The sequence below is a fragment of the Mustela nigripes genome, chromosome 4 (genome assembly GCF_022355385.1).
Source record: "Mustela nigripes isolate SB6536 chromosome 4, MUSNIG.SB6536, whole genome shotgun sequence".
Classification (NCBI taxonomy): Eukaryota; Metazoa; Chordata; class Mammalia; order Carnivora; family Mustelidae; genus Mustela; species Mustela nigripes.
The window spans coordinates 176,648,714-176,665,370 of record NC_081560.1 but is presented as its reverse complement, the minus strand read 5'-3'; the positions used below and the strand labels follow the sequence as shown (position 1 = coordinate 176,665,370).

Here is a 16,657-nt window from a genome sequence, read left to right as displayed (position 1 = left end):
TATTTCCCCTTCTCACTGTAGAAGCGCTTACTGCCAAAAGCTAGTAGAAAGCCAGCTGGGAAAGGAGAAATCTAATGTGTGGGATCCCAGCACAGCTTCGTAATACAGAAGAGTAGATTTGGAACTGAGGGACAATAGCTTGATAACCTACACAGAGCTTGCCTTATCAACCTCTACTCTAAAAAGCAAATCTCTCAAAGGGGGCACTTACTTGAAATTCCCTCCTCTTGCAGCAGCCAGGCAAGATTTTAGTAACCATTGGCTGAGCTTCATGGGTGATGTTATTATAATCCCAGGACAAACAGTCTATTTTGGACCTCAGACCTCAACATCGACAAATGTAACACTTGATTATAGTGTTTTATGTGACTAGCTAGAATGATTTTTCCACTTCAAGCAGGGTCATTCTGGAAAGTTCTATCAGAAACTCAGAGCTCTGCCTCTATGTGGAATAGCTTCTAGCCGTCAGTGGTCTGATGAACAGAAATAATGAGGAGAGCTTACCTACCCCTGTGAAATACCTTCTTTTTTAATCACGGTAAGAGGCAGGGATCAGCTTCCGTGGCAATGTGGGGATTTCTGAAGTGATAAATATGTGTATTTATATATATAATGCAGAGTCTGAGAAAACTGCACGCTTTTTCCAAATATAGCCCGGACACCAGCAGAAAAATTCAGCATTTACATCTGTCCAACACCGTTCTTAACCAAAAAAAGGCCACTAGTGAGGATCTCTAAGGAGTGATGAATGTGTGACCATATAATTTACTGGAGGAAAGATCAAAATCCAATGTGCTTGTATCAGAAAGTAGAGTCGTGGCATACTGTATGAGGACAAAGAACTTTTCACAACAGCCTCAGAATGCTGTTGATGGTGAAATGCATGTCAAACTAATTGCACTTTCCTCATCTTCTTTCTCTTAAAATAAAAATGATAATAAATGAGCAATACAACTTGGCAAGATATGTATCAGCCTTTTCTTCAAAATACCCAACTCAATGAATATCAATTATGTGTTATGCATGAAAACACGCCAACCATTAAGAATCATGCAAAGTTCTTTTTATTCTAATGTCAAATTCCAAATAAAAACACTCAGAAATTGCTACACACATTTGCATTGATGGCTCTCATTATTTTTAGGATGTGGTTTTGAACTCAACTTCCAATAAGTCATGTGTTCTTGCTAACAGAGTCTTCAGGGAAAGCTTTACTTGGAGCTGCCTCACTTTGGATCATTTTAGGGAAAATGCAAATCTTTATAAAATGGAACCTGTGTATTGTCAAGGAGTCCAAAGGTACATGGACTATTGGGTTAATGTTTATAGCTTAAAAGTACATGTTTTCTACTCAATTTCCATTTCTGTGGAAGCTCACCATCAATTCAAGAAAAAGATGATGTATTGTCTAATAATTGCTAAAACAGAATGGACATAAAGACTGTAGGACACTCTAATAATTGAAGCAGCCCACAAAGATTTTAGAGCCATAAAATGCTCTTTGACTTGCTACATGGTTGGTAGGAGCAACAGGATAAAGAGATTTAAGAAGGAAAGCATATTTTAAACATGGAAGAATAATGTTTAAGGAATGGCTAATTTGTTTCCCTCTAGAAATCTTCAGTACATGGTTCTCTGGGGAAATCTAATCAATTAAAACCCAACATGCTCTTCCATTTGTGAGTGGGTATGAGAAATACATTTCTTGTGTTATTACATAAATGAATCTCGTCTTCAGGGCTTTGAAATATAACTTCATCCAGACTATAGTGAATTTGTATGTCATCTCATCTGTCTGCATTACAGTGAAATTGATTTTATGATTCCTTACTCATAAATTACAGGCCTGAGGCCGTAACAGACTTGGAGATGCCTTTGCTTTGTCTTCCCTACTCTCACGGGCTGGGCGTGTCACCTGCTCTTTTTTTTTTTTTTTTTTTTTTTTCTGAACCACATCCAGCTCCTCAAGCCTGCAATTATAGTTCTCGACCTAAAAACTGTGTTTTGAAAAACAAGGGTCTTTTGGACCCAGGATGTGTTCTTGGCTTGTTTGGATTCACTACCCTGAATATTGTCCCTTGGCACATTATAGGAATTAAACGTTTTGTTAAGAACTAATAGAATGATCACCATGCAAATGAATGCAGCTAACAACACGAGTACCATTAGGAAGCTGACAGCTACCAGGGTCAATGGACGTCTTCTCTCGTTCCTCTCCCTTACCTCCTCAAATGAGAGCAGAGTAACCCATGGTAGCGCCTTGAGTTTCTGGCAGTCCCACTGGGTCCTCTTTTCATGTCAGGATTTGGTTAGTCATCAAGAGTCAAGAGAATTGGGGGCACCTGGGTGGCTCAGTAGGCTGAGCGTCTGACTCTTGATTTCGGCTCAGGTCATGATCTCAGGGTTGTGGGATCGAGCCCCGTGTCGGGCTTTGAGCTCAATGTAGGGTCTGCTTGTCCCTCTCCCTCTGCTCCTCCCCTGCTCATTCTCTCTCTCAAATAAATAAAATCTTAAAAAAGAGAGAGAGAGAGAGAGAATTATTGCCCCAATATCTCCTCTCCTCCATTTCCCTTTTAAAAAGAGAATTTCTGTTGGTTGATATACTGTCTAGTCTAATCAGAGTGAAAAATAAGATTAAAATATCAAACTAGAAAGTAAGCTGCATTTCCTTCAATTCCTGATTTAACCTTGGGAGACCAAGTAATTCTTTGAGGCTACTTCCAGATATATGAGGGTTAGAAGGGAAACATGTCAGGTCTCTTGATTTTGCTCCCTGGCAGGTATGACCCCCAGGTTGTCCTGCTCTGTAGCCTGACCTCAGCCTTCAATTTCAGGACTGAGAGACTCCGGTTGACTTTTTACCTTCTCTCTGTGTAACAGTTCTAGAAAGAGTCATTTAAATCAGAGCAGTTTATTACTATTCACCAACTGAGAAAATATGGGCCCCAAAGCACAATTGTTTGGGCTGGAGCTTTATACCAATCTCAGAATGAGGAAGGTGAAGCAAAAGTTAGCTGTGGTAAAGTTAACAGGATAGAGAACCGTGTTCCATTTCTCGCTGACTTGACCTTATGGTTCTGACTTCTCAGAATATCCAGTGTATTTCTAGTTCTAAGTAAGAATGTGATTCAGTCAAACTTGAGTTGTAGATTTTCCCTTTAGGTGATTTCCGACACTACGGTTGACCCTTCAACAAAGGTTTAAACAGTACATGTCCACTTTGCACATGGACTTTTTGACTATAGTGCAGTATTGAAAATGTCCTTTCTCTTGTGATTTTTTAAAAGATTTTTTATTTATTTCACAGAGAAAGAGAGAGAGGTCATAAGTAGGCAGAGAGGCAGGCAGAGAGAGAGGGGGAAGCAGGCTCCCTGCTGAGCAGAGAGCCCGACGTGGGGCTCGATCCCAGGACCCTGGGATCATGACCTGAGCCAAAGGCAGAGGCTTTAACCCACTGAGCCACCCAGGCACCCCTCCTTAGGATTTTCTTAGTAACGCTTTCTTTTCTCTAGCCTACTTTATTGTGAGAATACAATACATAATACACATAACATAGAAAATATCTGTTGACAATTTTTGTTACGTTATATGCAGGTTTTTTGACTTCAAGGTGGGGGAATCAGCATCCCTAACCCCCAGGTGTTGTTCAAGGGCTAACACTACTTTTCTCCCTGTGCTCTCCCAGCACTTGGGTACTAACAGCATTCATCAATGTGGGTTGGAATTTGTGTAAGCACATGGAATACTTCTCCCCTGTGACTGGGACTTCTTGAGGCCAGAAATTGCTTCTTGTTTTCCCAGCACCTTAAAAACCGGCTCATCACAAGTTCTCAATATTTGTTGAATAACCAAATTATTGTTTTGGATGGCACATTTTTGACATGTTTAGAAATGCTATTATAACACAGAAAAACCTCTGAGGCAAGCGAGAAACCACGAGCAGTGAGTGTACACAAAACAGGCTTCAATTGGTGTCCCTGATGTGCACAGTCAGGTATAGATCAAGTAAAAACGAAAGCCAGTCTCCTAAGAGCTAGGCCCAAGAGCAACGACTTTCGTAGCTAAAACCAACTAAAACCTATTCCATTTCTTCCAACCACGGATCCTTTGGCATCAAACTGTCACGCAGTGCTTCTGCTGGCTCATTTTTTGTTTACTTTGAGAGAGGTATAACAGTTACTTGAGACTTACTCACAAAATTTTGACTTTCACAATTTTATGTCAATTCTTTAAATTCCCTTCAGATAACACGTTTGTTTGAACCAGGTTTTTGGACTCAGGATCTGATTATACATCCCTCAAATGCAATTTTCTTTTATAGAAGCTCAAAGCAAGAAGGGTAATTTCAACTCCTCAGTGCCTAAACCTACCTACCCTACATCCATTCAACCTATTCTCCTTTTTAAGTCCATAAACTTTTTTGAGTAACAGTGGCTGGAAAGACCCTGGGTAGCTGGGATTAAAAATTATGTTTTTTCTCTCCCTGGCTATGCCATATATTATGTGTTTCTTTCAGTTTCCAATTAGGGCACTTTGGCAAATATTCACATGAATGGAATAAACCTAGAGTCTAATTGTCTTACGTGTCAGTTGAAGAAGACAATTTTTATATGCGTTACAAATATATTAAGCAATAATGCCTACAATGAATTGTTTTTCTAAGACTTGTGTAAACATTTCTTCCTTTAAGAATGTTACCATTAAGGAGTGGAGTGGAGGATATATAAAGAGGCAAGAGGCTCGCTCAGGGGGATTTTCCAAGCTATACATTCCCCTCCACAAATATTCTGATTCTGTTCCTTTTTGTTCTCTTCCTGGAATCAATGCTGGAGTGACCCATGAACGACTGTGTGTCATAAACTTTTTTCTTGTTTTTAAGCGAGCTGTATACCCAATGCAGCCTTCGATCAAGAATCACATGCTCCACCCACAGAGCCGGCCAGATGCCTCAGTGTGTGCCAAATCCTGTTGTACATGATGAATTACTGTTTTAGATATATCAGTGAATAAAGTGTTTTCAGTTAGAATTCTATAAAAATATAAGACACTTTGCTTAAATTACATTATTTATTTTTTGATTATCCCTCTTAGTCCTGCATGCATCATTAGCACAAAAAGTTGAACTTAATCACAACCTCCTTTTGGAGAGATAGTAGGTACACAATCGCCATCCGAAGAGTTTTTCTTCACAGATGGCCCAAGAATTCCAGCCTTGGTAATACTGTCAGTAACCTACACAATGCTCAATAGAAAAATTCACCAAATATCCTTTGTTTAATGTAAACAAGGCAGGAGGCCAGAGTATTATAGTAACACTATTTTACAGGGCTCAGAAATATGATTATCTATCATGTTTTAACATATCAAGTGTCACAAGGACATGCATATTTTGATTAATTATACAACCCAAAATATAACTGCCATATAATTTGTGGTTTCAGCACATGACTGCAACTTCTGTCAATACCTGTGAACTTCATAATTAAATGGGAACTGTATATTAATGCAGTAATTTATGGAAATATGTCATCATGAATTATGAAGTAATTCCATAATTTGTGCCCCGTAAAATTAAGTGTAACAATTTTTACACTAGCAACAGTGTAAGCAAGCTAAGGATTTTGGTCCATATATATATATATATATATATACACACACACACACATACACACACATACATATATATATATATATATATATATATATATATATATATATATATACATGTTCACACAAAATAATGTACAATTAAACCAAAGGGCTATGAATCCTCTCATAGCTTCCATATTGCACAGACAGATACATTATGAGAACATTACATAGTTATAATGTGAGTACTACAATGATAATTGGTTTAGGACAAATCTGAGTTCTATCAAGTAAAGAATGTGGCTCATTACTAAAAATAAAGTCAAAGACTATACTGTTAGAAAGTTAAAAAAATGTGCATACCTATTTATACTGATGTGAAGCAGGGCTAAAATTCAGTTTGGAACTTGCTATGGCAATCATTTGTGAAGGTGGTACCTTCCACCCAACACAGTGCACTGAAGTCACTGAGTAATGCAAATATTTAGCTTTCACAAGACAGTATGAAAAAGACTAGTAATATAGCACGTTGTTTCACTGACAAATCCAACTCACTGTGAGAACTTGTGCTGGCTCTAGGTCTGTCTGAACTAAACAGCTAGAAGAAAGAGAGAAACTTAGAAGAGAAACAACTTACACTTTTAGCTTTAGCTGACTACAGATCAAAAATCATTACAATAACTTAGGAAAATAATTATGTTTTAAGAAGCAGCATACATAGACAAAAATATAAAAGTTAAAGCTTTTCAGAGCTTGGTGTCATGTATTAGCTCCAAGGTCCCACTGTGAACTCAAGGATAAAATAGTATTTGGCTTGAGAGGTAATATTGCTCGTACACCCATTGAGCACTACGAAAACATTAAGAAATATCTAATATCTCCTAATGCCTTATTTTAAATAAACCTACATCAAAGTAGACAACAACTATGTCTAAAATGGAAATGCTGCAGTGGTCCTTGCGTGGGCTGACCAATAAATACCGAGCACTGAACAATCAATGCTTTCCCACCATTAAAAATCATTTGAAGAAAATCACACACAAAGTAACCATCTTCCACTTTTGTTTTTTCCCTTGTTCCCTTGTTCTGCTCAGTAAGTGTGCTTAGACTGAGCCAACAAAGACTTGGATTAAGTCTTAACATTGGGAAGCATTCCAGAGCCAAGAATATTCATCACCTTTTGCTCTTTTGTCCTGATAGCTAAAACTAACTATAAATCAGAAAAACAAATACCACAAAATCAGCAGAAGGTGTCAAACATGCTTCTCTGCAAGTCCCACATGATGTACATCTGCGAAGACGCTACACAAAATAACTTCTTACCAGGAGCGGCGACAGTTCCTTCCAAGCTGGAAAGTTCGATCATCCGCTCCCCCCAGTAAAATATCAGTCAATGGAAAGGTAAGGCGCAAAGTGCTGCTGCTTAACATTTCAACAGAAAGAGGAGGAGGAGAGGAAGGAGAAGCTTAAAAGCAACATCTGAGTGACAACATCACCGAAGGCAGAAGGGAAAGCGGATGCGCACAAGGCATCCAGGAGAAGCTCGCCATGCACGGTGGCTTGGCTGACCTAACGCGCAGTTCTTCATGCAGACCCAATTCACCCAAATTCCTTAACGTGTAAACAGGACAGACTGGTTTTCTTTTAAATCTCTTTAGAATCATTTAAAACAAAAGAGTGAACAACATGAAAACAAACATTCAAACTGTAAACACTGAGGAGGCCCACTGGCATTTTGATTGCTGCCTAAGAGTTATCCGCCTGGACACTACCATGTATTCCAATAAGAAACCAAATTATAAAGCAATTTTTATACAGCAACTTTCAGACTGGGACAGATAGAAGAAAAAAAAGGTTCTCAACCCAACATGTGTTCATTAGCTTAAAAAAATACTATTTTAGCAAACATTACCAATGGAGAGCACGAATTCAACATTGTTGCAAAAATGACACCATTTAAATACACTGGGACCCAGACGTGAAAATCAATCACTAACATGGCTATGTGCACAAAAGAGTAAAAGAATGTTTCTTTAAAAAATATATATTATATTAATCAAGAACTTCTTTATCATATTAAATCGTTATTCTTAGAAAAGCTGAAGAAAGTTAATGGTGCTCTACACATTTTTATCTCCTAACTCATTTGATGGTTTCTGAATTGTATTTTTTCTCATTTACAGTTTTTTTCATATTTTGTTTGATAAGAATTCTGACCTTAAAAAGTTATAAAATTAGTTTGTTTTTTTTTCTTTGCTACTTATTAATCCAAAAGAATATAAGCATTTGAGTCCCAGAGAATGTCAAAATGCCTTGCTACCTAAAAGGATATTAAAATAAAAGAAATATCATCAAAGTCATGACATTGGAAATTTTGCAGCTTTTCACACAGGCATTAGAAATGCTTATTTCCTGAAGTTCCTTTGATTGTATCCTGGATTCAAGGACGTGCAATCTTACATATAGAACCATTATGGTAAAGCCAATGAAAACATTATACAACATTTTACTGAGAATGTCCACTCAATGGGTTCTTAATGGTCCTGTCCAGTTTACAGCAGTACTTCATTTAAAAAGGCTTTTTATCCTCTCAGCTGGGTGCAGCTGAATCCTTTTTGATGAAATGTATACTACAGTTCCGCTCCCGTAGTTACTTGCAGGAGGCTGTTTACGGTGTGGAGGAAGCGTGGTATTTCACAAAAGCGATTGCCGCCAGCTCCTTGCAGAACTCTTCCAACACGATCACGCCCTCCAGCAATGTGATGTGGTCAATCCTGGTAAAAGGAAAGCAAGCAATAAGTCAATGTGAGATACTAATATTTCATCAAGTTTGGGTGAATTTTTTTAGATTAAAAAAACAGGTAAAACACTGGCTTACATGGGGCCTTCAGGTTCCAAGCCAAGCAATCGCTTTCTGACTAACAGAAGCTTGGGAGTAAAGTCTGGAATACGCTGGATTCGGACCATCAGGTCTCCGACAACCTGCATCAGGGACAAAAGGAACTGTATTCCTGAAATCAACCTCACAGGGACTCTCAGAATTAAAAACAAAACAAAACAAACAAAAAACCTCAACTTCCTATTATTAAATGAAGAGCGTCACCCTTCACTATTCACATAACCATCTTTGGCAAAGGACTCACACCTGTTCCTTAAATATAGAAGTTACCATTTAAAAGAATGAATTTTTCTTTTTTTCTCCACATAGTAAAATAATGACTTCTTGACAGTATATAAATAGTGCTTCCCATTACGTAGCGCTAAGCACATACAATGGTAAGTAATGTTAATGGACATGTTTATCACAGGGTTTGTCAATCTTAGAGAATGTAACAAAACCAAGCACTCACCCTGACGATGACAGAGAAGAGGGATCTACAGCCAGAAGCAAGGTTCACATAAGGATCCAAAAGGTACTCATGTATGTGCGGATGAGGGAAGAGAGAAAGTCTAGATAACACGGAGGTGACTTGTAAATTTACATCATATGGCTATGGAGAGGTAAAAAACAAAAAGACATCTGACATTATTTATAACGTAGATACCTGAGCATTTCATTTACCATTTCAATTTGTCTTTTCAACAAAGGAAAATATTCCATCTTATGCCTACCTCCATGTGCTCTACTACAACGTAAACACTGATAACTAAGTTGGCTCTCACCATATTAGTCAAAGTGCATATTTCACAGTGCTAAAACTTAGGAGAAAAAAAAGCAGCATATATATAGACGTACAGAAGAAAATATATAACATAGTCACAATGTTTCTGTTTTACACAGGTTGTCCTAATTAATCAAAGTGTTCAAAAATTCACCAAAACCCATGAAGTGTCATATGTAACAATAACAGCAACATAGGACATATCGAATAGAAGACCAAAGATAGAAGGGGAGGTATTAAAGATCTTTTAAAATGCGGTAGCCTGGGGCACCTGGGTGGCTCAGAAGCTTAACTAAGGGTCTGCCTTCGGCTTGGGTTGTCATTACAGACAGGGTCCTAGGATCCAGCCCTACATCGGGCTCACTGCTCAGTGGGAAGCCTGCTTCTCCCTTTCCCACTTCCCCTGCTTGTGTTCCCTCTCTCGCTGCGTCTCTCTTTCTCTATCAAATAAATAAATAAAATCTTAATAAAATATATGGGAGTCTAGGGGCGCCTGGGTGGCTCAGTGGGTTGGGCCTCTGCCTTCGCCTCAGGTCATGATCTCAGGGTCCTGGGATGGAGCCCCGAGTCAGGCTCTCTGCTCAGCAGGAAGCCTGCTTCTCCCTCTCTCTGCCTGCCTCTCTGTCTACTTGCGATCTCTGTCAGTCAAATAAATAAATAAAATCTTTAAAAAAGTATATGGTAGTCTAATTTTAGAAAAGGTATTTTTCATCTCTTAGATTATTCAATTATTGCCAATTATCAAGAGCATGTACACAACAAAATAAAGTCAGATACATCACAGAACCTTCTCAGCAGCAGGAGAGTTTGGGGGATAGAAATGACTGCCACATGCCTCACAGCGAATGAAAAGGTTCAAAATGGTGATTACAGACAAGGATCATCTCATTTACTGCAAGAGCATTAATTATCCCAAAACACTTATACATCTGGGTACAATTCCTCCTATAATTTTTGTATGTCGTATCACAATTTCATTTGAATTCTAGTTTTTTTATTTTTAATCTGTTTACTCCACAGAGAAAGCAGCTTGGAGATGGTTTAGGGAAGACATCAAAGTCAAAGGAAGAGGCACACTGTACAAAAACAGCTGCTGTTACCATGCCTAGAACTTTCAACAGAAATCTCATTCCTTCCAGTTTTCTTCTGCGCAGCCAAAGGAAACTGAGTGGCTGAGACAAAATTGACTTCCGAGGGAGGGCTAGGGGTGAGTGAGGCACCTGTGCTGAGCCTGAATTTCAGAGAAATTCAGAAAAAAGGGATTTGACATGGATGAATGTTAACCACAGACTCTGCCTGCTTCACTCCTTTCACTGAGCAGCTGCTAAACCCTTGATATATATATATAGGGCGCCTGGGTGGCTCAGTCTCCCTTTGGCTCAGGTCATGATCCTGGGGTCCTGGGATCAAGCCCTATGTCGGGCTCCTTGCTCAGGGGGGAGCCTGCTTCTCTCTTTCTCTCTACCCCTCAGCTCTCTCTCTCTCTCTTGCTCTATCTCAAATAAATGCAAACAATCTTAAAAAAAAAAAAAAAAACCCACAGTTGATATGATGAACAGCAGTTAAGAAGTGAACATTTGGCATTCAGAAGACCACAAATGCTACGGCATGTGCCAGAAGCCAGCAAAGGTCCTGTTGCATGGGGAAACCACAAGTCCTATGTTACAAGCCCACCTGTAGTGGGTTTTTCATTTGTTTGTTTGTTTGTTTGTTTGTTTTTACCATGAGATTCATGAACATGGATTTTCTGAAAGAAGAAAAAGTATCCCTAAGTCACTCTTAATCACGGTCGAGCCTCAAGCAAGATGAATGAAAGGGGACACTATTCCTACGGAAGGGTAACTGGAAGGGCGTATTCTCCAGCCAGGTGACAACGTGCAACAGAACGGCCTCCAGGACTCATTTCAGAGCAAACAACGAAGTTGTATTTTAGGCACGAAGGAGACATTTTTTAAAATCTTTAAGAAGAATGCATTTGGGGGGCGCCTGGGTGGCTTAGTGGGTTAAGCCACTGCCTTCGGCTCAGGTCATGATCTCAGGGTCCTGGGATCGAGTCCCACATCGGGCTCTCTGCTCAGCGGGGAGCCTGCTTCCCTCTCTCTCTCTCTGCCTGCCTCTCCGACTACTTGTGATTTCTGTCAAATAAATAAATAAAATCTTTAAAAAAAAAAGAAGAATGCATTTGGTCCAGGATGTGAACAAAATCACTTAAAATGTAACTTTAGTACAGTTTTGTATGTAACTTGATTTCTGGTAGTCAGATTTTCAGGTCACTGAATTCTGTCATTTATAGGAACTTAAATAAGTCAACAGAATTTGGCTTTCAGCAAGGCTGTAATACGTTGCCACTTAAACTTTGTATTTTCCTTATAGGCTATTACTTTGGGTTTTTTTCATTTTATTTGAACAAGAATCTAAGTCCTTGGTTGTTTAAAAAGTTTAAGGCTAACTCAGATTATATTTTAATGTGAAAATGGAAACAAATCTCAGCTATACAGAAATCGTCCTATATCTGAAACAGTCTCTACTTTATAATGGTAATTAACTTTAAAATGAGTTGACTTTTTTCCTTTAATATGAATAACCCTTTCCTGGGTTAACAGTGAATGTTTATATCTATTATTTTGGATCTCTTTATTTTCTACTTTACAAACAGAATTCACCTGGAATGAAAGCTAACCAGATTTTTCTGACTTATCAAATGAACTTGGCCCACCTTTGAGTTCACACTAAATACAAGGCCTGAATTTTAGGACAATAAAATTTGCCTTATTCCTGCACTTTTTTACAAGTATTTTAAGTTGCTTTTTTCATTTAATTCTTATAAGCAAATCAAGTAGGAGGTTACAGCAAGTAATATCAGCTTCACCTTAATGAGAAGAAAATGTGACAGTGGCGCAGCTGCCCAAACCCCAGCAGAGAGAAGTGGGACCCGCCGCACTCCATTTTCCCTGGTGTTCTTTCCCTTCTGCTTAGGGATCTCAGCATTTTACTAGCTTTATAAAATCATCACAAATGATACTAAAGGTTCCTGTTATATGGTATTTTAGAAAATTTAACATTGTGACAACACAATAGTATTATGAACACTTGAATCACAATTTCTCAATTATACATACAGGAATCTAGCTACTTCACTAATTATCTGTAGTGAATGTTTAGTTCCAGGCTGGTTGCCCTGGCCCTATTTCTCTACCAGGAAAATACAAGCAAACATTATCCTCAACAAAACACATTTAGAAAAGAAAGAAAATGAAACTAAACCAAGCACGCTTAGCACACCAGGACTCCCGACTACCTCAGAGATCTGACTACATCACGTTCTTACCAAAAAAGGCTTAGAAAATCAAGGGTTTGAAGACCAAAGGTTTTGGGGCCTGTAGTGAACTAGCAGTAAGTCGTGTTAACTGCGACTAGGGATTCCTCACTGACAAAGCACGACCAGAAGCGTGTCCTGCCTGCAGGACAGGGTTACAGAAGATCGGCTGGGACAGCATGCGGGAATCAGCTCTGTGCTGTGACGTGCTAGCTGCTGACATAAAAAGAGCTTTAAAGCATTTCGGGATATTCTGAGCACTCCACAAACTAAAGGGAAAAATCCCTGAGATCCAAAGGACGCTTAGCAAACCAGCACAAAGAACAATGAACTGAAGAACCCCACCACTCAGGGGGCTTCCACAGCCACGATGTATAGGACGGATACGAATGCTACAGCCTAATGCCCACAAGAGCTGGATTTCACAACCAATGGACCAAAATGAGAAACACAGCACTTGCTATTAAGAGGTTAAAAGAAAAAAGGACTTACTCCATCTCTTTACTGATTACTACCAGAAACAGTACTGACTGAAGTCTAACCCCATGAAATACTTCTTAAATTATAATTTCTTTATTTGGCTTTCTGGGTATTGAAGACAGCCTGCTTAGGGAGTAAATTTCCTTTAGAACTCCCTATGCTCACATAAATATTTAACTAAAATGCTAAAAAAGAACAAGTACTTTAATATACAATTTTAAATTAATTCCGCATTGGTTAAGTCAATTTCTATGTGGAGACAAGTATTATGCCAGGTGGTTTTATTTCAAGTGTATCTCCCAGGCTGTGAAGCATTGCAAAGCTCTGTCCTCACTCTGTTCATCCGTCAAGGAGACAGGGCAGGAGGGAGGGTCTGTAATCCGTTCCATTCATTTCTCCTGACAGCCGGACACACACAGCAACACACCAGCTGATGGTGCTTTCGATCTACTTGGGAATAAGTAAATTTACCTTTTTCATTTCACCTCCCCCTTATGAAAATGAATATCATTCATAAGTTCTTTGTCTGAAGCAGATTCATCTAATATTGTTCTGTCATTTTAAGGAGACCAGAGCGCTCAGGTTTCCATTTGAAATGATATTTAAGGTCCTCTGACTTGAACTTTACAAGGTTGACTCAATTTGTATCTGTGCTGACTGTCCTAATAAAAGAAAAGGGTTTCTACATCATGACAGGAAAAGTCTTCTAATCACCTTTACCTCCAAAATGTGTGAAGGTTATTAAGACAATGTTCTAAAATGAGAAGTAAAATATAGGATTCTGTAACAGCTGTCAGGTTGAAAAAAATTTCGGACATAACCAATGTGTCAGAAATGCACCACTTGCCAGCAATCAAGCTTTATGAAAAAGTCATCTAGCGGAAAAACTAAGAAAACAAAACTATTTTATTAAAGAGCTAAACTAAGACTTGAGATGAACCCATGGTGAATGGTAGCAAAATAATGTGAAAATCAGTATTTTAAAGCTTATTACCTGATCAAGAATTCTTCCCATTCTGTCAAATAAAACTTTCAAGAAATGGCCTTCAAAGAAAGTAGCTTCTAAATTGCACTTTTCCAATGCCTTTGGAGACCCAGGCCACTCCCATCTTAAGCAGATAGCGCAGTAGTCCCGGAACTAGGGAAAAGCATTTGCATCGTTAAAGAACAAACCAGAACAAATGGAGATCAAACAGAAATGATTTCCTCTAACAGGCATATAAGAATGCACTGGTGGGGGGCGGGTGTGTGCCCGTGGAGCTGGGAGGGACACAGGGAACAGGCTAACGTGGGCCCCCGGAAGCTTATAAGCTCTAGTACCAACATACGCTGATGTAAAAATAGGCATGTGCTTTCCTTAAGAGGAATTTAACTCCCCTTATTAGTATCACAGTAAGCCCTAGCCACATTTTCAAATCTACTTGAAAACGTTACATGCACAGAGATGAAGACATGCACGTCGTTGGGAAGGCGGGCTTGGCTCTCCTCCAGCACAGGGCACAAAGCCATGCTGCGCGGCGCGCTCTGCCGACGGTTTGCTACCCTCGCAGTGAGCGGAGCACCACACTGAGAGTCGGCATGTGGAACCTTTACGGCACTTAACGGAGCAAATTTTATGTCTGTTGAACCTAATAAAATAATCAGGGCTGGTATTTTAGTGTGTGTTTTTTTTTTAATCTTTCTAATAATTCATTTTTATTATACTTTACCCAACTGTTGGTATGTTGACAGACTGGAATTAGTAAGAAACTAGTCCTTCACTATACAGTTTACCAAAGGGGTAAACAACATGGATTTTGATAAGCACAGGACCTCACATAATAAGAATAAATTTGAAAAGTCTTCCCCAATATTTAATTTACCTGAGTTTAAACAAATTTAGAGCAGTTTTCTGTGCCCTTTTCAGATTCCCCTTATTCAACAAAGCGACATTACTCTGACCTCTCTAGTTTGGAAATTACGTGAGATTAAATCACATACTCACCATGAAATACGAATTACTTCAACTCTTAAAAGAAAAACATACTTAAAACAATCAAAAAGCCAGCTTCTTTAGTATTTCGTGAGTTTTAAATGATTTGGCTTTCAGCAGACAGTTTTCTATTCTAAACCACACCCCAATATTCAATAAAGCATTTTCCCATTAACATGACTGAAATTCTTACCTAGAAAGCAGTAGTGTAAACATTTTTATATCCCTCTTGTTGATCTTCTAATATTTCTAAACAACCCATAATAACTGCACTTGCGGAAAATGGAAATGAAACTTTACAAAAAGAATAAATGCAGCTTAAAAATCAATCTTGAGATTGGTACCACTTGTCTTGCTTTCACTCTCTTGTCCCTGAAGGCACTAGCTACACAATAGCTCCGGTCACTCATGCAGTCATCTGGACTTGCATTCCTGCTACAGGCACATGCAAATTAATTGTATAGAACACTACACTGCAATCTCAAGGATTTAAATGAAAATTGAATGTGCGTTTTTCTGACTTGAGACATTTTTAAAATTGGGAATTCTGTAAAATGCTAGAGAGAGGAAAAGTAGACCTTGAGAAGGCCATGAAGGTAGGTTAATACTTCAGAGGACACCTTTCAGAGTCCTATCAGGGAGGTAGCAAGCTGAGGGGGGGGGGGGGGGGGGGGGGGGGGGGGGGGGGGCGGGGAGTGAGGGAGCACAGCACTTGTCCAAAACTGTTCAAGTGAGAAAAGATGTGGAGAAGGGGACAGGGCTATGCCTGGGGACTGGGATCAAGGGTGGGCGGTGGGCAGAATCATTGAGAAGTTATGTTTTGGATCAATACAGAAAAGGATGGGGGGCAAATATAATTTAAAGTTTAGAAAGAAAGGAAAGAAAGGGAAGAAGGATGGGGGGGAGGTGGGAACGGGAGAGGTGGGGAGGGAGACAAGGGAAAGAGGAGCAAGCATAAAGAAATTCTGAGACAAGAGACAGTCAGTAAAAGGCAAAGTAAGGTTACCTGCCTAAAGTTAAAGTAATAAGAGAGAGTTCAGGTCTTGCTAAAGGAAACCTTTGGAGAAATGACTGTGCACAATGGGACCAAGTGTGTATGTGCCCTCATTAGAGTTCATTTCCAAAAATTAACTACTTCACTTACCTGCCTGTGAGCATCTCGGAGGTAGGTGTCATACCCAGTGCCCTCGACATGGTAGGACGATTTTGCTTCATCGGGTACCAGACAGAGAAAACTTAGATAAGAAAAGCCATGGTCAATAACAGAAATACACAATTCAGTACTTAATTTTGAATCAGTTTTATAGATCGATTACTCTTTCATATCTCAAAGGTTTTATTTAATAATCACTCATTCCACTTGAAACAGAAGTAAGCCTAAAACGATCTTTTACATTCCAGCCCCGTGACAGACTGCCACGATAGCCGTCCATGTCAGGAAACTGGCTCTTAGGTAACTGAACACAAGATTTTTAGTCACCCTAATTTTGCATCTTGAGCCACATGCAATTTCTCTAAAGTCACCTGCCAGCACCAGGCACATCAGTGACAGCGCTGCGGAGGAAGAAAGAGAACATCGCCAGAGAAGGGGCACTTTAAAAAAAAAAAAAAAAAAAAAAAAAAAAAAAAAAAAAAAAA

General features: G+C 39.1%; 1 protein-coding gene across 2 annotated transcripts in view; it reads right to left on the bottom strand.

Annotated features, from left to right (window-relative positions):
* Positions 1–5,719: 5,719 nt before the first annotated feature.
* Positions 5,720–16,657, bottom strand: part of FHIP2A (FHF complex subunit HOOK interacting protein 2A) — a 38,349-nt gene continuing 27,411 nt past the window's right edge. For both annotated transcript variants that reach the window (XM_059398659.1, XM_059398660.1), the window contains 5 exons: positions 16,164–16,254; positions 14,042–14,185; positions 8,940–9,080; positions 8,468–8,571; positions 5,720–8,363 (listed from right to left, as the gene is read on the bottom strand). In XM_059398659.1, the coding sequence (XP_059254642.1) occupies positions 8,258–8,363; positions 8,468–8,571; positions 8,940–9,080; positions 14,042–14,185; positions 16,164–16,254 (586 nt within the window). In that variant the 3' untranslated portion in view covers positions 5,720–8,257. The remainder of the gene's footprint in view (positions 8,364–8,467; positions 8,572–8,939; positions 9,081–14,041; positions 14,186–16,163; positions 16,255–16,657) is intronic.